Genomic DNA, 23,726 nt, shown 5'->3' with positions numbered 1-23,726 from the left:
ACTGCTCTGGTCCAGTTATGTACATGGTGGACATCATTCCATTGATTTAAAGTAACTTTTATATGGCTGTGGACTGAGAGCAAATTAGTATTGTGTTATGGTTCAATTAATAGTTTTTTAGCACGCTTTTTCATTTTTTTACACTCCAACCACAGTCTATTTTTTTTTTTCCTTTACACTCCAACCACAGTCCTGACTTGGCTAAGTTCAGTTTTTACTTTTTCCTCCGGAATTTTTCAAAATCGGGAATAGATTTCTCCAACAGGTGGTGCTGTGTGCAACATAAAGCTACATACTCCACTTCCCAGTGCTCAACTGATTCTATGATCTAACTTGACAATTTCAGATCACTGTTTGGTCTCATGGTTGATAAAGTAAAAATCAGTTCAACTGAAAAGAACCAAAGTAGCAATTTTTAACTGAAAAGCATGTTTCTAAAATATGATTGATATAGTTAGACAATAAATTATGGACATTTTATTTTCTGTTAAACTACATAATTAGTATAAATTTTCCTATCCTACTTCAATTTATAGTAAAACAATATATGTAATTATTTAATCTAAAATGTATTATATGTAATTATCTAATCTAAAATGTATTACCATAAAATTTTACTTGCTCTCATCTGAATGTTAAGCAGTGTTAACAAGTGAGGAAATATTTTCCTAGCGCTGTAATACTGTTTGGAGAACTTCAGCAACATTTTGTTCCAATACAGTGATTGGGATTTTAAAATAATAGCAAAATTCACATATCTTCAAAGCATACTCTTGATACTCAGGTAGTAATGATTTTGATTTTAAAATCTAATAGATTTTAGACCTAATATGTATAAAGCAAAATCTACTACTGTCCATGGTAGTGCTGTCTAAAAAAATATAATGCATGCCATATATATAATTTAAAAAAATTAATAGCTACACTAAAAAATAAAAGAATAGGTGAAATTATTTTTAATTGTATGTCTTCTTTATTTCAGTATATCCCAAATGTTACTATTTCAACATTTAATTAATGTAGAAATTATAAATGAGATGTACTAAATCTTCATATCTCTGGTATATTTTATATTTATATTTGCAGCACATCTCAGTTTGTATTAGCCCTATTTCAAGTGCTCTCTGGCCACATGTAGCTACTGTATTGGTCAGTGCAGGACTGAGCATTTCTCAAACTCTTCAATATTTAAGACCTCTAAGGAGGAAGGATTCTTTTACTAATAAATATTACTCCCAGGTCCAGTATAACCACAAACTATACAACATCCCTTTGGGGTCTGACTTTGGAGGCATTTATTCTATTTATTTTATTGAACTTTAGTTGATTTATAATGTGTTAGTCTCTGCTGTACATCAAAGTGATTCAGACAGATATATATATTGTTTTTCATATTCTTTTCCATTATAGTCTTTTAGAGGATATTGAGTATAGTTCCCTGTACTATATAGTAGGACCTTGTTGTTTACCTATTCTGTATATATAGTAGCTTGTATCCACTAATCCCAAACTCCTAGTCCAACCCTCTCCCCATATCCCCTCTCAGCGGAAGCACAATTTTAAACATGGTGAATTGAACTTTGTTAGTTTAATTCAAGTAAGGTTTTAATTAAACTTTCAAGGTAGATTCAATTTGCTGCACTTGAAAGATGATGCTTTTGCAGGAGCAGAATGAGTACTTTTGTTTTGTGGTACCTTTTTCTCTCCTGAAAACACACCAGTGAACAAGTGCTAGAACAAGATTTATGTCTGTTGCCAAACAGAAAAGTGGCTCCTGCTACATGATACCTTAGTGGTAACAGCAGGTTCTTCACACCCAGACCAACTGTCCTCTGTGTCATTCTAGCCTCTTGTTTCAGTGGAACTTTGCTAACACACCTGCTTCACTAGCATAATCACTGTCGCCTTTGTCCCTGAGCTTGCTAGTGCCACAAATAACTCGTCTCCATCTTATTCTGCAGTAACCGTCTTTCCTGAACACACATCATGTCTTTTGGAATCATACAAGAATTAAGAGGGTACCTTGATTCATAATGGAAAACTTAAATAGCAAATGACATTTCTGTCACCTTTTCTTGCATACAAAGCACCTTTATAGGCATCCTCTAGCCACTGGGCTGGAAAAGGTCAGTTTTCATTCCAATCCCAAAGAAGGGCAATGCCAAAGAATGTTCAAACTACCATACAGTGGTACTCATTTCACATTAAGGTTATGCTCAAAATTCTTCAAGCTAGGCTTTAGCAGTATGTGAACTGAGAACTTTCAGATGTAAAAGCTGGGTTTAGAACAGGCAAAGGAACCAGAGATCAAATTGCCAACATTTGTTAGATCATAGAGAAAGCAAGGGAATTCCAGGAAAACATCTACTCCTGCTTCACTGACTATGCTAAAGCCTTAAAATTTGACTTTGTAGATCACAACAAACTTTGGGAAATTCTTAAAGAAATGGGAATACCAGACCACCTTAGCTGCCTCCTGAGAAACCTGTGTGCAGATCAAGAAGCAACAGTTAGAACTGGGCATGGAACAACTGACTGTTTCTAAGATGGGAAAGGAGTACAACTAGGCTGTATATTGTCACCCTGCTTATTTAACTTATATTCAGAGTATATCATGTGAAATGCCAGCTGGATTAATCACAAGCTGGAATCAAGACAGCTGAGAGAAATATCGGCAACCTCAGATATGCAGATGATACCATTCTAATGGCAGAAAGTGAAGAGGAACTAAAGAGCCTCTTGATGGTGAAAGAGGAGAGTGAAAAAACTGGTTTGAAATTCAACATTAAAAAAAAAAAAAAAACTAAGATCATGGCATCTGGTCCCATCACTTCATGGCAAATAGAAGGGGAAAAAGTGGAAGCAGTGACAAGTTTTTTTTTTTCCCCTTGGGTTTTAAAATCACTGCAGATGGTGACTGTAGTCATGAGATTAAAAGACACCTGCTCCATGGAAGGAAGGCTATGACAAATGTAAACAGTGTATTAGGAAGCAGAGATGTCACTTTGCTGACAAAGGTCCATAGAGTCAAAGCTATGATTTTTCCAGTGGTCATATATGGATGTGAGAGTTGGATCATAAAGAAGGCTGAGCTCCAAAGAATTGATGCTTTCAAATTGTGGTGCTGGAGAAGACTCTTAAGAGTCCGTTGGACTGCAAGGAGATCCAACCAGTCAATCCTAAAGGAATCAACCCTGAATATTCATTGGAAGGACTGATACTGAAATGTACTCCAATATTTTGGCCACCCAATGTGAAGAGCTGACTTACTAGAAAAGACACTGATGCTGGGAAAGACTGAAGACAGAATGAGAAGCGGGGCAGCAGAGGATGAGATGGTTAGATAGCATCACTGACTCAGTGGACATGAATTTGGGCAAACTCTGGGAGACAGAGGAAACAGAGGAGCCTGGCAGGCTACAGTGCATGGGGTCACAAAGAGTCGGACATGACTTAGCGACTGAATAAGGCATCCTTCATTTGAGAAGATACAGAGGTGAGGGAGTATTATAGAAAAACAACTAGATTTAGAGTCCAAATTTTGGAAGTCTTGATCTATCAACCTACTCTTCCCTGAATGGGTGGTGGTGATGGGATTCCACTAGCCCCGGTGGTGTCCTTGTGTGATTTGGAAAAGGGCATCCACTTGGAGTGGACATAGCCCTCCAAGTATATGGCGTGGTAACTAGACAGTAGTTTTGAAAAAAAAAAAAAGATAAAAATGACCCTTTGACCTCAAGGCCAGTGTCAGAGCACATGACTTGGCAAGTTGAAGAGGCAAGATTTCGGCCCCTGCTTGCTCTCCTGCCCAACTGAATGTACATGGCAACTGTGTGTGTATGGCTAACTTTGAGTGTGGTTTTCATGTGTCAGACATTGTGTTATGAAATTTACATATTTCAGCTCATCCATTCCCCATTAGTTCTCTACGAGGTTAGAGAGACTTAGGGTTTGTAAGTGATGGAGCCAGGATGAGAATTCCAGTCTGTGTGATATCCGCAGTTCATAACCCTAATGACCAAACTACATTGTGCAAGTTACCCTCCTCTTTGGACTCACCTTCTATGGACAGAGGAGCCCGGTAGGCTACAGTCCACGGGGTTGCAAAGAGTCAGACACGACTGAGCGACTGAACTGACTGACCGACTTCCCTGGAGTTACAATTTGATTGTGCACACCGAAAGGTTTTGCAAGTTTTAAAAATACTATAGAACCTTAGCCTGATCTTTATAATTGTGTTGCTTAGTAAAAAAAAAAAAAAAATATATATATATATATATATATATCACTAATCAAAATACTGGCTAAGATGCTTTCTAAACACTTGGGTTTTAAGATTTTCAGAGAAGGGGGTACACTAGACTAGTTATAAAAGTAGAATATAGGTTAGTTATAAAGTAACATAGAATTCATTTATGGAAATGAGAGTTAAAATGAGACATTTATAATAAGACAAGTATTATCAAGGATCAATTCCCACAGATGACAGATAAGGCTTAATGGTTACAAACTGGGAAAATTAATAGGTTAAATAAAGCTATAGTGAAGGTGAAGGTGAAGTCACTCAGTCGTGTCCGACTCTTTGCGACCCCATGGACTGTACCTACTAGGCTTCTCCGTCCGTGGGATTCTCCAGGCAAGAATACTGGAGTGGATTGCCATTTCCTTCTCCAAGGGATCTTCCCGACCCAGGGATCGAACCCGGGTCTCCTGCATTGGAGGCAGACGCTTTAACCTCTGAGCCACCAGGGAAGCCCAAAGATATAGTAGGATGAGTTATCTCTTTTTTCCTTTAAGGACGGTCACTGGCTTATCTTATGCACTATTTTTATCTTGCTAATCAACAGCTATTCAGGGGACAGAGTGGAGAGAGTAGAAAATAACATGAAACCTCAGGCTTTCCTTCCCACAAGAACTCTGACTGGTTGGACCTTGAAGGAAGAAGAAGGGTTAGATTTTTAGAGACAGGCTGATGTTTATTTTTGCCTGATTTTCAGGGAGGGAGGTACCAGTAAAAATGAAGTTTCTCTGGGGATAGAACAAGAGTGGTGGTAAGTGGTTCTTGAGCTGGGTATGAAATCTGATCAATTAAGTTTCAGTTATAAAATGTGTGTCTTGGTTCCTTCATTATTATTACTTTTAAATTTAATAATAGTCCTCATTTTTCCTGTTGTGGCCTCCAGTGCTTGATCTTTTTAAACTTGGAAGTACTTTCCTTTTAATTGTCTAAAACGGAACCAGAGTTTATCTGGTCTTTAAAAATGTAGCAAAGCAACTCTATCCACTATTTCCAACATAGCATGTAGAATCCAGGACAGAGGGCTATATCATTGTATCTTTAAAACATCACACAGATGCCCTTAGTATGGTAGTGTTTTAGGAGTCAGTTGTCTAAGCAAAGATAGGAAGACTTCCTATTTGAAAATTAGCTTGTTGAAAACAAAATGAAGACATGTCAGCAAGAAATCTTGGAAATCCATTCCATCAAGAAACTTAAAAAAAAAAACAAAAAAATCTGCTTGTGCCTGACAGGATATGCTATAATATGTGCTCAAAAATAAAGAACATACTTTAGAATCCACAATGGTGGCTACTTGCAGTTAATTTAAAAAATTAAACATTACCTTCCTCACTTGCTCCAGTCACATTTCAGGTACTCAAGATTTACATGTGACTAGTGATTACTGAATTGCACAGGTATGGGATATTTCCATCATTATAGAAAATTCCACTGGACAGCATTCTCTTAGAATATTCAACATTCTTCCTAAAATATCGTTACTCTCTCAGAACTGTCCTCAAAGTAAATGTTCCCCTTTATCTTTTCCCCCTGGAGATTAACATTAGTGAAGTTTAGGGTAGAAGAAATAGACTGATGTGAACTTTTCTCTAGAGCTGCATATTATGCTATGGTTCCTCCTCCTGCCCACTCTCCAGGATTGGGTGGGAGGCTAAGTCAGCACTGTGCCCAGTACTGGTGGCTCATCATCATTAAGACACATACCCTGCCCTCAGCAGCTTACATCATCAAGGTAGCTCTTGGTTAAAAGTAAAATAAAATCCTTGTGTAGAGGATGCTACCTTTAAAAAACTAGTAATCAACAACAGCATTTAAGAAATACTGGATACATGAAAATATTTTTATACTTGATTTTCCTTAAAACAAACAAACAAAAACTATCCTTTTTGGAAAACCCATTTATCTTATTCTCTCCATTTCTTTTACCTGAATCATCCATATTTTTTTACTCTTTTCAAAATGCTAACTCAGTTCTTTCCTTTAGGATTTATTCTTTTTAAAACCTTGGATTGTGTTTTCTTGTAAATTTCTGTACAAAAGAATGACTATACTTCATACTGCAAAATAAATTAAGGTAATAAAAATCAGAAATCTTAATCACCACTGCATGTTCCCATCCATCAGAAGTTATCTGAAGTTGTGTATGATATAGGATATAAATATCAATATTATATATAAACATTTACTATATACTTGTTACATGTATAACATTTAAAGTGACTATTCTCGATCTTGAAATCTAGAAGTTTGTAGGAATTTTTCTTTTTTGGTTTATTTTCCTCTCCACAGGGCACACGTTTCTAAAATAAGTGGAATAGTTAAAAGTTTTTGCAAACAGGTAGAATAGATTTCAACCCTGGTGCTGCTTCTTAGTTGGAGTAACTTTTTATAAGTTACTTAACTTACTTGAATTTCAGTTCCCTCATCTATAAAGTAGGATTAAAACTACCTACCTTATGGTAGTATGCTTTCACTTAAAATTTTAATATATAAATGCAGTCATCAGTGCCTGGTGAATGCTAGACTCTCAACAATGATTAGATTCACTTTACCTTGCTGTAAAGACATTTTAAAATTCTTAGCTGGCCGTGATTCACCATGTCTTATACAAAAACTTTGGTATGACAATATTTTTCTATGGAATGGATATAATAGTAACAATAGCCTATATGTATCAAGGGCTGAGTAAGTAACAAGGGCTGTATTTGAAAAGTGATTCACATAATGACTATTTTTTCTTAACAGCAGCCCTATGAAGTGAGGAAGGTAATCTCCGTTTTGCAGAAGGAACAGAGGCTCATGGGGATCCAAGAGCTTGTCCACAGTCGTCCCTCAGACACCCTCGAGTCTGTGTAGCTCCTTCATGCACACTTTACAACCAGGAGAGACTATGTTAGATGCTTTCCAAAAGCCAGTGAATTAAATGTGAAAGTAGTGAGTTTTACAGTATGTGAACTGGATCTCCAGTAAAAATGCTATATGAAGCAGTTGCTGGATGTGTAGGGACCAGCAGTTAGTATAAAGGTTAGCCTTCCTTATGGTGACTTTGCTCTACCTCTCTCTTTTCAACATTTTAAAAAGAAAACACTATACCAAGTTGGCTTCCCTGGCGGCTCAGAGGTTAAAGCGTCTGCCTCTAATGTGGGAGACCTGGGTTCGATCCCTGGGTCAGGAAGATCCTCTGGAGAAGGAAATGGCAACCCACTCCAGTATTCTTGCCTCGAGAATCCCATGGATGGAGGAGCCTGGTGGGCTACAGTCCACGGGGTCGCAAAGAGTCAGACATGACTGAGCGACTTAACTTTCATAGCAAGTACCCACTCTCAAAACGACTCTATTCACAATGTCTGCTAAGAAAAACTACTATGATTCTAAGGGTTAGACAGCCCAAAGAAGGTGTATATGAGAAGGTGACATGCTTGCTATAGGCCTGTCTTACCAGATCAAGGAAAAAGACACTGGAAGCACCAAAGACTCCAATCATTAGCCTGAACCTCATTGCTTAAAAAACTGATTAGAATCCAGGAGAAATTAAAAATCTATAAGAATAATCTGGGAGAAGAATGAGATAAAAGAAAAGGGATAGAAATAATAATTTCCCAAACAAAAAGTAAACAGTACCACATGATTCAGCAATCCCACTCCTGGAGAAAACAATAATTTGAAAAGATACATGTGCTCCAATGGTTCCTGCAGTACTGTTTATCATAGCCAAGACATGGAAGCAACCCAAATGTCCATCGACAGAGGAATGGGTAAAGATGTCATACATACATATGTATATATATAGAATGGACTATTACTAAGCCGTAAAAGGAATGAAATAATGCTATTTCCAGTCACATGAATGGATCTAGAGATTATCTTACTGAGTGAAGTCAGAGAGAGAAAGACAAATATCGTATTATATCACTTACACATATAGTCTAAAAAGGTACAAATGAATTTATCTGCAAAACAGAAATAGAGCCACAAATGTAGAAAACAAACTTATGGTTTCCAGGGAGTAAAGCGGGGAGGGAAACTGGGAGACTAGGATGGACATATATACACTACTATATATATATATAATAGATAACTAACAAGAACCTACTGTATAACACAGGGAACTCTACTCAATACTCTGTGATAACCTATATGGGGAAAGCATTTTAAAGAGTCAACACATGTATATGTATAACTGATTCGCTTTGCTGTGCACCTGAAACTAACACAACATTGTAAATCAATTACACTCCAATAACAGTTTTTTAAAAAGTGAATGTATTTTCTTAAAAATGCTCTCGATGTTTTGCATACCTTCCATTATTATTTTACCCCTCCTTACACATTTTTGATTTAGAAAACTTTCTTAAGCTTTGGAAAGATTGATATAGTTGATTTCAGACTGAGAGAATTATCAGAAATTTGTACATGAGTATTCAGATAGGGTTAGGTTTTTAGATGAAATTGAACTTCATGCCTTACACATAGAAAACAACAAATGCTGAGGAACCCGATTCCCACTTTAAAATACAGATGTATGAAATTCAAGCACTATTTCCTTTAGTGCTAGTCATTCATTTGATTCCTGCCTACAGACATTTATAGAAACAGGCAGTCACTGTAATTACCTTCATCCATGCCATTAAGTAATTCAGTTAAATCTTCATTTTTACTGTCAAACTGATGCTCCTTCCATGTTTCACCATTTTCACTGCGAAGAACAATGAGCTCTCTCTCCTTGCCTCTCATAGACCCAAAGTGAGGGATTTCCACTATGACAGGGCTGGAAAAAAAGCCACATTATTTTGGTATCAAAGGAAATGTGTTTATAGTTTCATACTTTTTAAAATGTTCCACTGACAATATTCATTTGAAAATCAGAGGTGCCACTAAGGTTGGGAATGATTTCAAAGCTGCAGAATCATTTGCTAATTAAATAATATATCAGAAGCCTGAAAACATGCCATCATTCATTCATTCACAAACAATTCTTGGGGGCCTATCATATGTTAGGCATTTGATTTAAAAGAGGGAAAATATTCAGCACACATCAGAAATCGAGGAATTGAAAATTATTAAAATAGACCATAAGAAGGAAAGTTGGTCCGTTTTTAAGAACACAATAGGTATATTATACAAAACACTCATGATTTAAAAGGACACAGTCATTGCTTAAAAGAAATTTTGTAAATTATTTTGAGAGATTACTGATTTTTTTTCCCCTTGGTAAGAAAACAATCAATGTAACAATCCACTCCCTGCAACAGTCAGTTTTCATAACATTTATGGCCTGTATAGTCAAGAGAGTTTCTTTAATTTTTAAGTTACGAAATGGGCAGCTTAATTTCCTCACTCTTGTTAGACTGCATAGGAATTAAACTTTCTGAAAAAGCACTATTGGTTTGAAATTGTCATATAACAATCTGCTAATCTTTGACAGTGTCCTTTTGCAAAAGAATGTAAAAAGATGGCTGCAAATTGAAGCTAGCCAATCAAGCACAGGAATAATTCTGTTAAATTTTAAAGTAGGATAAATGCTAAAAAAGATGAATGGAAGTAAGCAGACCACAATCACACACAGTTTATGTAGTTGGATTGTGCAGCTTTATTTTATGACATTTAAGTAGACAGTATCATTATTCTCCTACAGAGGTTGTATGTAACCTCACCTCTTAGCCTATGTGATTATGTACAAGTGGGAAAAGAAGGTACAGGCTTAAATAGGTAACAGCATAAAAAGTGATAGTAGTTGTAATGACCAAATGAGATAAAACATATTAATATTTGAGTTATTACAAAAGCATTCACTTAAAATAGGATGATAGGTATGAAAATTTTACTTTTGGCAAAATACTGATCATTAATTAAAATCAAGGGTTTGAAAGATTTTTTATAATGCATTTATTTTTTGATGGATAAAAACAGATTCAACTATTCCTAACAGTGTTAGTAATTTCAAGAGTTATTAAGATGTTTACCATATTTTTAACCACACCTGGATCAGACATTAAATTTTTCTTTTTTTTTGAGAACTAGATACAATCTTTGCAGGTTGATGTATCAGATACTGTCACTGTAAATATTTAAGGGATGTGGCTTTGTGTATGACATTCAACAATACTGGAGAGAAGAAATGAACGAGGGTCTGGGACCAAGGTGAAAGCCAAGCATAAGTTTTCATAACAGGTTTCTTCATGCAGACTGCCAAGGCCAACACACCAGTCAGACAGACAAGCAGACAGACGAATACCAACACATTTCAGCTTAAACAGAAGAAAACAAAACAATTTAACAACTTCAGTAAGTATTCTACCTGCTGCCTATTTGGTTTTCTTTAAATATCTTGTATTCCCAACATTTTTTTCAAAATCAGTTTACTTATTGATGATTTTCCTCCTCAAAGTCCATAAAGTTTACTTAGTATGAATAAGTACTTAAAAAAAAATGTAACTCCACACACATACATATATATATACACACAGATATATATATATATATATATATACACACACACATATATATCATTTATAGCAAATGTTGATTCAGAGTCTGCAAATACCTTCTCTTACACTGGGTTAAAATTAGATCTTCAGTCTATCTTAAAAACTACCATAATCAGTTGAAATATTTTAAATGAAAGTAAATTTTACAAAAGCACAAAGTTATGAAAGCAGAATGCTTGCAGTGAATTCCACATGCTTGAAAAGCACAAGAGAGGTAGCGGTGGGTGCTACATTAAGTCAAGCCACTATGATTTCATTTTTTCTTTCAGTGACACACATCAACTGAAAGCATTAAAAACTGAAAATAAAATTAAGACAAGAATAAGACCATGGGTGTGATAGAAAAAAATTGAAAATGGAAAAGAATTGTAGACATTCTGTATGTTGTCTATAAAGATCCTACCCAATAAATTTTGTTCCTTGAGGCCCAAGCTGCAGGATTCGGCTAACCAAGCTCTCACCCTCATTTACAGGGGGAGGATTGGTGGGAAGATGCAGTTTACTGAATAACATCCATGCAGCAGGAAGAGAAACAAGAAGGGGAAACTGTGAACAAACTGTCAGTCATGACAGAGCCTGCCTGGTTTGCACCCAAGTGCCACCTCAGAAAATAAATTCATTTTTTTCTCTTAAAGTACCAGATCACAATGGATTGTTTCCCCCAAAAATGATCATTAAGAAGACATGTACCCAAAATAGCCATTTGTTCAATATGTCACGTGTCAGAGTGGTGCCTTGACTTCCACAGGGGCTGCTGGGGTTCCGTGCACTCACTGAGCAGAGAACATGCTTCTCGGTTAGTAAAAGCTTTGACCAGCAAACTGAGTTAGGGAAGTGCCAGCCTTTCAGCTTTTCACAGAATTACATAGCTTTGTGACCTTTGATTCTACACCAATGCTGTAATCGATCAAAATGGTCCAACTCAATAGATTTAATAGTTAACTCAATAGATTTAATTTAATTGACAAGGGTAAAGAAAACCAAAGATGCGGTATAAGGGCCAAGATGAAAACTGACAAAATGACTTACCCTAAAAACTGTGCCCCTGCAGGACCCATTTCTACCAGTCTACTGGCTAATCCCTCTCCTTCCACCATGGGGGGTGGGTTGGCCAGTTTATGTCTCTTTACCAAACGGCAGGTGATGCGGGTGGGGGCCGTACACTTGCGTGGAGGAATGATAATCCTCATCCCGTGGTGACGGCTTCCCCTCATGGAGCCCCCTCGAGCATCCACCATAAAGCTAACCAGAAACCTGCAGAGGAAGATCAGAGGCTGAGTCAGGGAGAGACACAAAGCATCTTCACAGTCAGTTCTGAAGTTAAATGTTAAAGAGACAGACAAGGTAGCTAGCATTTCCTCTCTTTAAGAATAAACTGGAAGTAAATACCTCAAACATGCATTCAACTTGTAAACTGAGCAAAAGTGTAAAACACGACAATTTATTTTTGCTGGCAAATGGCCTCTGAACAGAAGTCAATCACTCTGTCGATGCTCAAACTAAAGGAATAATGAATGTTTCAAAGCTGGAATAAAAACTGGCTATTAAAGGACTGTCTTGCATTTAAAAACAAAGTCCCATAAACAAAACCACTATATGTGGTTGCTGTGGGTGGTTTAAATTATATTCAAGGGTCATTGTAACTATACATGGTTTTAGCCATTTGCTGACTATGGAATCTCTTCCCCCAGCAGTTAAGATGACACTCCACAGTATGTCTTAAATGTAAACAACTCAGAAAATAAATGTGTATTTAATCATACCGACATTCTAATTTTTACTATTTTCACAAAGCAGAAACAAATAAAAGCAACTAAGGCAATTTTGATGGAAAGGGATTTAATCTTTTCGGTATCAATTTGGCTTTAAAAACTGTTTAAAATAACCTACATTTGAGTATCTTTACAGAAATGCAAAAATTGTTGAACTGACTTTTTAGAAAACATCTCTATATAATTCTGTCATTGGCTGTTATATTAAAGCTAGGGAAGAAAAACTATTTATCTGCTTGTGCTTATAGCTATGAAGATGTAAAGAATTAACTGTCATATTTGGGTAGTATCTTTAAAATTTTTTTATTGGCAAATAGTTTAATTATAATGTGTTAATGTCTGCTGTACAGCAAAGTGATTCAGTTACGCATATATATATATATATTATTTTTCATATTCTTTTCCATTATGATTCATCACAGGTTACTGAATATAGTCCCCTGGGTTAGACAGTAGCAACTTGTTTATCCACCCTATGTATAATAGTTTGTATCTGCTAATCCCAAACTTATTTGGGTAATATCTTGATTCCTATCATATGTTCATGAAAAAAAGACCTCTATGACTCCTCCCACCTTTGTCACTGGGTTGTAAAGCACTCTAGTAAACATAAAGCAATGAGCCCAATGTATGGAAGAGTGCAAGTCAGACAGGGGAACAGAAACACATATTTTTACATTTTAGTTCTCACATATGAAAATATGCTTATTTGTGGAAGAGCACCAAATGTTGATATTTAGAAAACTGTCTGAATATCTACAGTATTTGGAGTGTGTATGTGGGCGTGGGGGCAGACAATCCCATCCATCAAAATCCTCTACTGTTTACTCTTCTGTCAAACAGTTCTAACATCCCCCCAGATAGATTTCAGACTCTGCTTGGAGGTCTTAGCTGGAGACCCCTTCCTAAAGAGTGATGCTTCTTGACCTTGAAAGAGTAACCTCTTCAAAGAAGCAAATCTGCCCACCATCCCTATGGAGAGAGGCAGGCGCATGGGGATCACCTTTCAGCCCAGCAGATTTTCAGAACCAACTGTGGTCATCAGTGAAGTTATCATCAACTTCATACCTTTCTGCTCATTTTGGATTTAGCCATTTTCCTCTGGATTAATGAATGGTTTTTATGTTTTGATATTATTGTATCTACTTTGAGAGGCTGGAATCACAGGGATATTCAAAGTATGAGGGCAAGAGACAGACCCCCTCAAAAACAGAACAAAAACCAAAACTCCCTCCTATTAAAAAACAAAGATCCTTGTTCACTTGTACAAGTGTCCAGATGAACTGTCTCCAGTGCTGAATGATCCAGGGCCCCCTTGCAGCTACTCTGGGAGCCTTCATTTCCTTAGACATGTACAAGCTTAACAACCACTTTTTACCCAGTACTGAAGACCATGTGGCAATATTGTAAGGAAGCCCAAGACAAAAATCTGATCTTTCCTAGCTTTTAGTAGTTAAAAAGCAATTTGTGGTTGGGACTAACAGTAACAGAATGAATGAAAAATGTCTCAAGATAAACTCTGCGTTTTAAAATGCCGTTGTATTGGTACAAATAAACACTGGAACATTTACACTGAGAGGGCCTCGCTCACCCTGGCAACAAACAGCTGGTTCTCACTCACACACATACTAATTCAGATCAGGTTTGTCTTGTTCACTGCTCTACCTGCAGAGCTGAGCATGATTCTCACACATAATAAGAACACAGTAAATGTTTATTGAATAAACCAATAAACAAAACTATTTTGTTACGTGTGCTTGGAAATTGCCTAAGTCAGATTTGGTTATTAACGTTGAAAAAAATACAGAAAAATATATACATATATAAATATATGAAATATATATCATGGGCTTCCCCGGTGGTTCAGATGGTAAAGAATCCACCTGCAATGTGGGAGACCTAAGTTTGATCCCTTGGTTGGGAAGATCCCCTGGAGGAGGGCATGGCAAGCCACACCAGTATTTTTGTCTGGAAAATTCCTATGGCAGAGGAGACTGGAGGGCTACAGTCCATGGGGTCTCAAAGAGTCAGACACAACTGAGTGATAAATTTCATTTATACATATATAAATAAATGAAATATATATTGTAGGTATATAATATATATACATATATACACTGAAGGTAGTGTAAGAAGGTTACCAGTGTCAATATAAAAATACCCCAGCTACAGAGAATATCAGAACCAAATGGAAAAACCATGGCTTAGAAGATTTTAATGACAAGTTGGAAGAATCTCTTTCTTTATATTCTGCATAGCACCCAGCACATAGCTGGGGCTCATTACTGATTATTTATTGTTCTAAGGTTTTTAGCTTTATAGAGCCAAAAGACTGAGGAAATATGGGGCAAATGTTAAGCAGAATATTGAGTACTATTATTCAATAACATCATGAAATACAGAAATTTGTTTTTTAAACTCCTGCCTGTGGTGCAGTGGGTGGAGCATCTGCCTGCAGTGCAGGAGACCTGGGTTCCCTCCCCAGTTGGGAAGATCCCCTGGAGAAGGAAATGGCAACCCTCTCCAGTCCTCTTGCCTGGAAAATTCCATGGACGGAGGAGCCTGCTAGGCTATACAGTCCATGGGATCGCAAACAGTCTCACAGGACTGAGCAACTTCACTTCTTACATGTTGTATACAAAATAAAATTTCATGCACTATAACTTACAAAAACAAATGAAAACGTAATACTGAATCATATTCATTGTATCTTATTAATAATTAAACTAAAGCAGGAATTCTACAAATGATTTTAAAACTAACACATGAATGTTTCTAGTTTTAGGAACAGCAGGATGACAAATGCTGATACACTTACAGACACTGACACAATCTGTGGGGAAAATTCACAGAAATTAAAAATACAAAAAGGGATGATTCACATAAAAGACACAGTTATCACCTTGAATCATACTGAGGAAGTGGAGAAGAATAGCTGCAAAATAATTTAGAAAGCAAATGGGAAAATTAATGTAAGATAATTAGAAGCAAGCAACAGAAAACGTCAATGATAAGCAAAGGAAAAATAAAAACCATCAGAAAACAAAACCAAGGCATTTGGCATTTGTGGGACAATTTGGAAAAAGATTTGCCTCATATGGCTATGTATAAGCTACTCCACAGACCTGGCGTTAGTGAACTAGTTCCAAGTGTATACCAGTGTGTATTCTCCTTTTCAAATAAGCCCAACTAGCTGCTATTACTTTGCTTCCCTGAAGAGGTCTGTTGTCGTCAATGAATTCAAGGGGAAGGAGAGATAAGTTGTATATTCAAATGCTATACTGTGTCCGATGCAGAGGAAAGCTCATTTCTGATTTTATTACCCTACGATGCCTCAGCGTCTCAATTTACTAAACTAAACCCTTGGGCTTTTCCTTCCTATGCAGAGTACAAAGTACTGGTTCTAGATCTTGGTAACATGGTGGCGATTCACTAAACTTGGTTCAAAAAACTCAATATGTTTGCCCACTGAATGAATGTGTTCTGGGTGTTTTATATTTTCCTTATCAACTCTGACTTTCTTTTTTTTTTTTGCTTTTGCAATTTTAGACCCATATACATCTACTATAAATCATGTAAATATTTTAAGCAGTTTAAGAATTAATGTTACTATAATTAAGAATTTTTCTAATTGAATTAAAGAAATGCAAAACTGATGACTCAAAGACCACCATGTAGTTTATAGTTTATAAAGCACTTGCATGTAAATTATTTCTGTTTAAATGACATTGTGGTGACTTGTGTTTTACAGCTGTGATGTTACAAGCCATAACTGTGTAAGAATTCTTTAAATAATTTGTAGCATTACTCTGAGCTTAGGACCTTTCCTCTGCAAAATGGGAATAATGATAAAACTTATCTCAGTGTCATTTTAAGGTTCAAATAAATATTAAATAATACATGTGAAAGGATTTAGCACAATGCCAGATATATCACAAGCACTAGCTATGTTAGCCATCACACTTTATTGTAATTCAAAGCAGCAAAAAATACTTCATAAGATATATAAGGCACTTCACATATGTTAATCATAGTTAACTTATTTAATTCAAAATGAATCTGTACTTGTCCAGAATTACAATTAATTTATGGCCTAAACATCAATTTCACAGGTGAAAATACTTTGAAATTTTCAAATTATTTCTTTCCCATTTGTATACATATCGATTATCCGAAGTTTTAATTACCTATTAGGCAAAGAACCCAATATCTAAAAATACAGTAATTACCAGTTTAGCAGTTGAAGCAGGTCACCTCTTAGCTGCCTGCTGACTAACAGGGCAACAAAGAGGAGCCTCTTTGATGTGGTTTTTACTATAGCTCTTCTGGTGTACACACATTGGTACATTTACTGTTTCTTTTCTTTTAAAAATTCATTTATTTAAAAAGCTTTAATACAACTTCATCATAATTTTATTTCAGGAAAATAATATACTCAGAAAAAACATTTGAATAAAGTAAAATTGAAAAGAAATGACTATACTAAAATTTTTTTATTGAAATGCAAAATGAAAGGCCTAAAAGTAGTGCCAGAATAGCCAGGCAATTTTTATGCACCAGCACTTAATTAATTTCCTTTCTAACACTGTGCTTTTGTCAATAAAAACAGATATGCAGACTTGTCTAGAAAAAAATTTACTAATGACTTACAAATATATGCCACGTATACTCATTAATGGAGTACTTTAGAAGATCAATATTTAACACATGTGAAACTTGCCAATGTGAATTTATAACTGCAAATGATAAATGCAATGTTAATTTAACAGGAGAAGTGACTTTCTGATTACTTACCCAGAATGAACAGGACTTGAGACAAGATGGACATTGTCCAAGGTGTCTGCAGCCCAGCTGTAATGTCTAAGAGAATCCGAGTCAAACTCTCTTGTGAATGTTAGATGCTGAAAAATAAACAATATATTATGTCAGCGACTTGCCCAAGACAGTGGTTTCTCTGCACCTATAAAATATACCTGTATGTCTCCATCAGTCCAGATAGTTCAACATTCAAAATAAGCATTTTCTTATAGTCATCTCTTTTATCCTCCGGTGACCAGTTCCAGGACACCCCTCACCCACCTGTGCCTGTGGATACTAAAATCCGGGGATGCTCAAGTCCCTTATATAAAATAACCAGTGTCATCAGTCCTTTGCATCCATGGGCCTAACTGTATATTCCTCTATAGGTCTACACTGCAGTTTCAAAAATTAAAAAATAAAGTTCATTGACATGCTCTATTATTTCAGTCTTTTAAGAAACCACTTGAGTAATTGGCACGGCACAAGGAAGATCACAGAAGTAATTTTAACCACTTCAAAAGTCTCTTAAGTTAATCCTACAACTGTAAATTTCTTTTCTGAATCTCAAAAAAAAAAAAAAAAATCAATCTTGATGACTTCTATTTCCAAGTGGGATAGAGAAGCCCACAGCAGCTTAGTGCCGTGCTAAGTACACCAGATAAGTATGGAAATCATCTGTCTCTGCAGGCAGCAGAGAACAACTGAGGCGCAAAACTGGAGGACCTGTACTTGGCGAGGAGGGGACCTGCAGAAAGATGAGCTGACTTTTTGTTTCCATTTTTAACTTGGGGGCATTTGTCAATTACCAGTGCAGATGGAATCTGGGCTTTGTGCCTACAGGGGCTACCTGCAGGGGAATACAAAAACCAAAAGAGTTTTGGTGGAGATCTGGGTGGCCTCAAGCACGCTACAGATTTCCGTTCAGAACATTTGCTAAATTCTGGGGCTGTGCAGAACAGGAAGCTGAAAAAACAACCCGAAAATTTCTAAAAGGCATAGTAGAGCTTTTGGGCAGTTTCATGAGAAAAAGATTGAGTTTGAGACTTAGAAGGGGTGGGGCCTCAAAGATCATACCAGAATTTCAAATAAGGACCCTGAAGGGCCAGAGACAGTTCAGAGACTGCCTGAGGCTTAACAGGGCTTCAAACCAGCCTCATTTCAGCAAAGTCTTGATTGGATTAGAAGACTCAACCACCCCTCTATTTGCAGAGCAGAGAGATAGTGACCCCTCTGTGAAGGAATATATCATGGCTGGGTGTGTTGTGTCTACAAACTCGTTTTTAATACATCATGTCCAGCATGCAATGCAAAACTGCCAAGGGTGGCCAGAGCACATGAACAAAACCAGAAAAAGATACCCAGACACTATAAACAGATCCCAATGTCATCCTATATCTGGAAGGAGGCTTATAAGAACTTTCATTACAGTCATCATAATAACTATGATTAGTATGTTTAAGAAAATAGAAAAGATAGAGAAAATACAGTTGGATAATTCAACAGAGCCCTGGAATGTGTAGAAGAAAGAGTCCAATGGGTCTTTGTCCAGTTCTCAGTATAATGTGAGTTCTTGAGCAGACACAACAGAAAACAAGGTTAGTAAACTGGAAGTGTAAGTGGAAAAATATACAAAATGAAGGGCAGATTTTAAAAATTGTATGTTATGCTGGACTACAGTTGATTTACAATGCTGTGTTAGTTTCAGGTGTATAGTTCAGTGATTCAGTTTTATACATATACATCTTCTTTTTCAAATTCTTTTCCCATTTAGATTATTATAGAATATTGAACAGAGTTCTTGTGCTATAAAAAGTAGGCCCTTGTTGGTTATTTGTTTTAAATATAGTAGTATGTGTATGTCAAGGGTAGATAGTTTAAAAGAATGAAAAATGCAGAAAATGGTATGAGACATAGAACACAGTGAAAAGTTGTAACATATGTGTAGCTGGACTCTTGGAAGAAGAGGAAAATAAAGTAGAGGCTAAGTCTGAAGACAGAATCACTAAGAAGGTTCCAGATCTGATGAAGGATAGTATTTCATGACCACAAATGATATCAATCTCATTCTTCATCCTGCTAAAGATCTACTTTCTATGGAAACCCCAGTAAAACGGAAGTTGAGTGTTAAATCACACATACACACACACGCACACAAAGAGAACAAGAGAACACATCAGCAGGAAAACAAGGGTTGGTTGAAAGTCTCTATAAAAGTGATGTGATCCTCACAATCCCCTCACTGATTTATCTGTCACCAAATAACTAACTGCCCTCCATCATCCTTGGCAGAAAGTTAGAGGTATAGAGACCAGAGGCAGAAGATGAGAAGGTTAAAGGCACCATTATGAAAATGGAGATTAATCGAAAGCTTATATACCAAATGCTCAGACCCAAACTTCTACCTTTACTGGTCTCCCAGATAGACAGTTAGGGATGGAGCCTGGAGGCTGAGAATGGAGAGTCTTCTCTGAAATTTTCCAGTGAAATGTTCCAGGTTCATTTCCTTCGTGGGAGTCACAGAGGGCAAGTCCTCTACCATGCAGAGTACCCTGTGAGCTTAATACTCAGTCATCAAAAGGTAACCCAAGTCACTGTCTCTGGAGAGAAGGGGCTGAAGGTGTATATGGAGGTTCTTATATTCCGAATGAGCATGTCTGATAACAGAACATGACTTTTTATTGGTGTGTATATTCGATAAGAAAACAAATTTTCTAAATTACTGTGAATTATAAACATTAAAGAATAGCCCTGAAATCAAACAGAACAATAATTTGTGGAACACTTACGTGCAGTCACTATCCTATCCAGATGTTAGGGGAATGCAGAAATGAATGTTCATAAAAGTTTATAGAACCAGGTTCCTAATCCCCAAACAGCAATACATCACTTCAGAAAGTGCCCACATTCTTTATGGTTTAACCAAAGATTAGATGTTGGCTTTAGTCTGGCCTCATTTACCAATTTTACTGACTTTTAGAGACCCCGAAGAACTGCCTCCATGCGTAGTTGCTTCCATCGTGTCCTGACTCTTTGCGACCCTATGGACTATATAGCCCACCAGACTTCTCTGTTCATGGGATTCTCCAGGCAAGAATACTGGAGCGGGTTGCCATGCCCTCTTCCAGGGGAGCTTCAGGATTGAACCCCTGGGATTGGGGGAATTGAACCCCTATCCCTTAAGTGTTCTGTATTGTCAGGCAGGTTCTTTACCAGTACTGCCAACTGGGAAGCCCAACTCACCTCCAGAGGAGGGCAAAATATTTGATGCGAAGTAGTGGTGCTGCTTAATCTTTTAGCAAACTAAAATTCCTACATTTGGGGCCTTAAGGTTATTTTCCAAAGGACCCATTTTTTTCAAGCTCTAATAAATAAATAATATCACTCCTCTTCGGTAATTACAGTTGGTCCTCTTAGAAACATACACTGGCGACATTAATTATTGAAATGATCAATTATATCACACAAAAAGGTAACACTGCCGTCATGTAATATTTATGCAGGCAGGAGTGTGCCAGCACGTGGGGACCCCTCTGACTCCTTCCTGGGTCCCTCACTCTCCCCACTCCTAAGAACTCTGTCATAACACAAATGAACCAGTGTACAATGAACAAACACAAAGGCTTGTTCAGAACAATTGGCCATATGTCCTGACATTTGTCCCAGTTTTTTTTCCATAGAGTTTTGCAGAGGTTTATGGGCAGGCCTAACAACTTTAATAATCAAAATACAAACAAACAAAAGGCTCTTCTCACAATGCGTCCACTGAAATATGAAACAAGGCATGCCATCTGAACCTATGGTTTTTATAGAGATGAGGTGGTAGCCTCATTTCCAAGCTACTTGTCTCTGAACACTTCTTTCTACAGACTGGGCTTCTCTGGTAGCTCAGACAGTAAAGAATCTGCCTGCAGTGCAGGAGACCTGGGTTCGACCCCTGGGTCAGGAAGATCTCCTGGAGAAGGGAATGGCTACATTCACTTAAAACGGAAATGTGCCGCTTGAACTGGCTTACTTATTTTAATCAACAATATGAATTTCAAAATGTTCTGCCACATCACTGTGCATGGTACCACAGTACCAGGAAAAACTCTTCTTCCACTTGGCTACTTACAACAGACATTTAAAACAGTAAATCAGACACTACATAAATGATGGTCGAAAAAGCTGAGCTAGAGGGACTTCCCTGGTGGTCCAGTGGTTAAGATTCCATGTTTCCAATGCAGGGCGCATAGGTTCAATCTCTGGTTGGGGGAACTAAGATGCCACATGCCGCGAGGCATAGCCAAAAAATTAAAAAATAAAGACACCATACTTATTAAAAAAAAAAAAAAAAAAGATGAACTAGAGACGGCTCTCAAACTTCCCACACCAAATAGGGGTGTGTCCGGGGCTTAATGGAAAAGCCAGGCTTTAGAGCTGAGTCACAGACTTGGATTTGAAAATCATCTTTGCCATTTGTGAATAGAGAGTGCTTTTCCCACTCGTAAGCTTTCCATTTTGGAAAGGCAGCTCAATTGTGTCACTGAAGGCCTCACTCTGTTCCTTTATAGGCACTGTAGCCCTGGAAATGTGGTTTATTTATCTTCATGGAAGATTTGGGAAAGGCAGCTGGGAGGCTCTGCTCAGATGCAGTTTTCACTCTTGCGGGCCTGAGTTTGGTCACAGAGGAGAGCCACGTGCTTTGTTCCCCTACGCGGAACTTCGTGAGAGGGCTGCCTGTCCCGGGTCACTGATGCTGGCCACTGGGTAGGGGGGTCTGCCCAGGGGTGCAGTTACCAAGGCCCACTTGGGTCAGAGACAACACTCAAGCTGGCCTCCACCAGGAATGAAGGAGATATTTTGCCTTTGACTTTTCTTTTTCTTTCCTTATTGAAAGCCCACTTGGAGATGCCCCAGCACTACTTGCTGGTTTCAAGATTCTTAGAATGTTTCTTAACTTTTCTCGATCTAAGTTCCTTTATTTTCAAATTGACGACTGGTTGATATGAAGATTAAGTGAAAATGTACACCTGAGATCAGGCACCAAGGCCAGTGTTGGCACGGTATAGTCGTTTCTACTTTTCAAAGACTTTCAAAGTATGTGTAGTTGCTTCTATTTTTCCTTTCTTTTTTGAAAGTCACTTCTACTTTTCAAAGGACTTTTATTTATATTAGCCCATTTGTTAAAATCTGATAATGTGTAGAGAAAACACGGCAAAAACAATTTCCAGCGCTAGGACTGGCCCTTTACAATTATAGACACAGGATGCCTATATTAAATCAACAGACCCCACTCAGTTAGAAGAATGTATCTTCTAAATGCCTTCAGTTCAGTTCAGTTGCTCAGTTGTGTCCGATTCTTTGCGACCCCATGAATCGCAGCATGCCAGGCCTCCCTGTCCATCACCAACTCCCGGAGTTCACTCAGACTCATGTCTATCAAGTCAGTGATGCCATCCAGCCATATCATCCGCTGTCGTCCCCTTCTCCTCCTGCCCCCAATCCCTCCCAGCATCAGAGTCTTTTCCAATGAGTCAACTCTTCGCATGAGGTGGCCAAAGTGCTGGAGCTTCAGCTTCAGCCTCATTCCTTCCAAAGAAATCCCAGGGCTGATCTCCTTCAGAATGGACTGGTTGGATCTCCTTGCAGTCCAAGGGACTCTCAAGAGTCTTCTCCAACACCACAGTTCAAATGCATCAATTCTTCGGCGCTCAGCCTTCTTCACAGTCCAACTCTCACATCCATACATGACCACAGGAAAAACCATAGCCTTGACTAGATGGACCTTAGTCAGCAAAGTAATGTCTCTGCTTTTGAATATGCTATCTAGGTTGGTCATAACTTTCCTTCCAAGGAGTAAACGTCTTTTAATTTCATGGCTGCAGTCACCATCTGCAGTGATTTTGGAGCCCCAAAAAATAAAGTCTGACACTGTTTCCCCATCTATTTCCCATGAAGTGATGGGACCAGATGCCACGATCTTCGTTTTCTGAATGTTGAGCTTTAAGCCAACTTTTTCACTCTCCTCTTTCACTTTCATCAAGAGGCTTTTTTTAGTTCCTCTTCACTTTCTGCCATAAGGGTGGTGTCATCTGCATATCTGAGGTTATTGATATTTCTCCCAGCAATCTTGATTCCAGCTTGTGTTTCTTCCAGTCAGGCGTTTCTCATAATGTACTCTGCATAGAAGTTAAATAAGCAGGGTGACAATGTACAGCCTTGACGTACTCCTTTTCCTATTTGAAACCAGTCTGTTGTTCCATGTCCAGTTCTAACTGTTGCTTCCTGATCTGCATACAGATTTCTCAAGAGGCAGGTCAGGTGGTCTGGTATTCCCATCTCTCTCAGAATTTTCCACAGTTTATTGTGATCCACACAGTCAAAGGC

General features: G+C 37.6%; 1 protein-coding gene and 1 non-coding gene across 2 annotated transcripts in view; both read right to left on the bottom strand.

Annotated features, from left to right (window-relative positions):
- The window catches only part of ANK3 (ankyrin 3), a 375,681-nt gene that overhangs the window by 75,008 nt on the left and 276,947 nt on the right, over positions 1-23,726 (bottom strand). The window contains exons 26-28 of the mRNA XM_052641329.1: positions 17,355-17,461; positions 11,818-12,042; positions 8,914-9,068 (exon numbers count right to left, since the gene is read on the bottom strand). Coding sequence (XP_052497289.1) covers positions 8,914-9,068; positions 11,818-12,042; positions 17,355-17,461 — 487 coding nt within the window. The remainder of the gene's footprint in view (positions 1-8,913; positions 9,069-11,817; positions 12,043-17,354; positions 17,462-23,726) is intronic.
- On the bottom strand, positions 4,681-4,752 carry TRNAW-CCA (transfer RNA tryptophan (anticodon CCA)). The gene has a single exon. It is a non-coding gene; the product is annotated as a tRNA-Trp (tRNA).

Source organism: Budorcas taxicolor, chromosome 5 (genome assembly GCF_023091745.1).
Source record: "Budorcas taxicolor isolate Tak-1 chromosome 5, Takin1.1, whole genome shotgun sequence".
Classification (NCBI taxonomy): Eukaryota; Metazoa; Chordata; class Mammalia; order Artiodactyla; family Bovidae; genus Budorcas; species Budorcas taxicolor.
The sequence above is the reverse complement of the archived record's forward strand: the minus strand, read 5'-3'. Positions and strand labels throughout refer to the sequence as shown.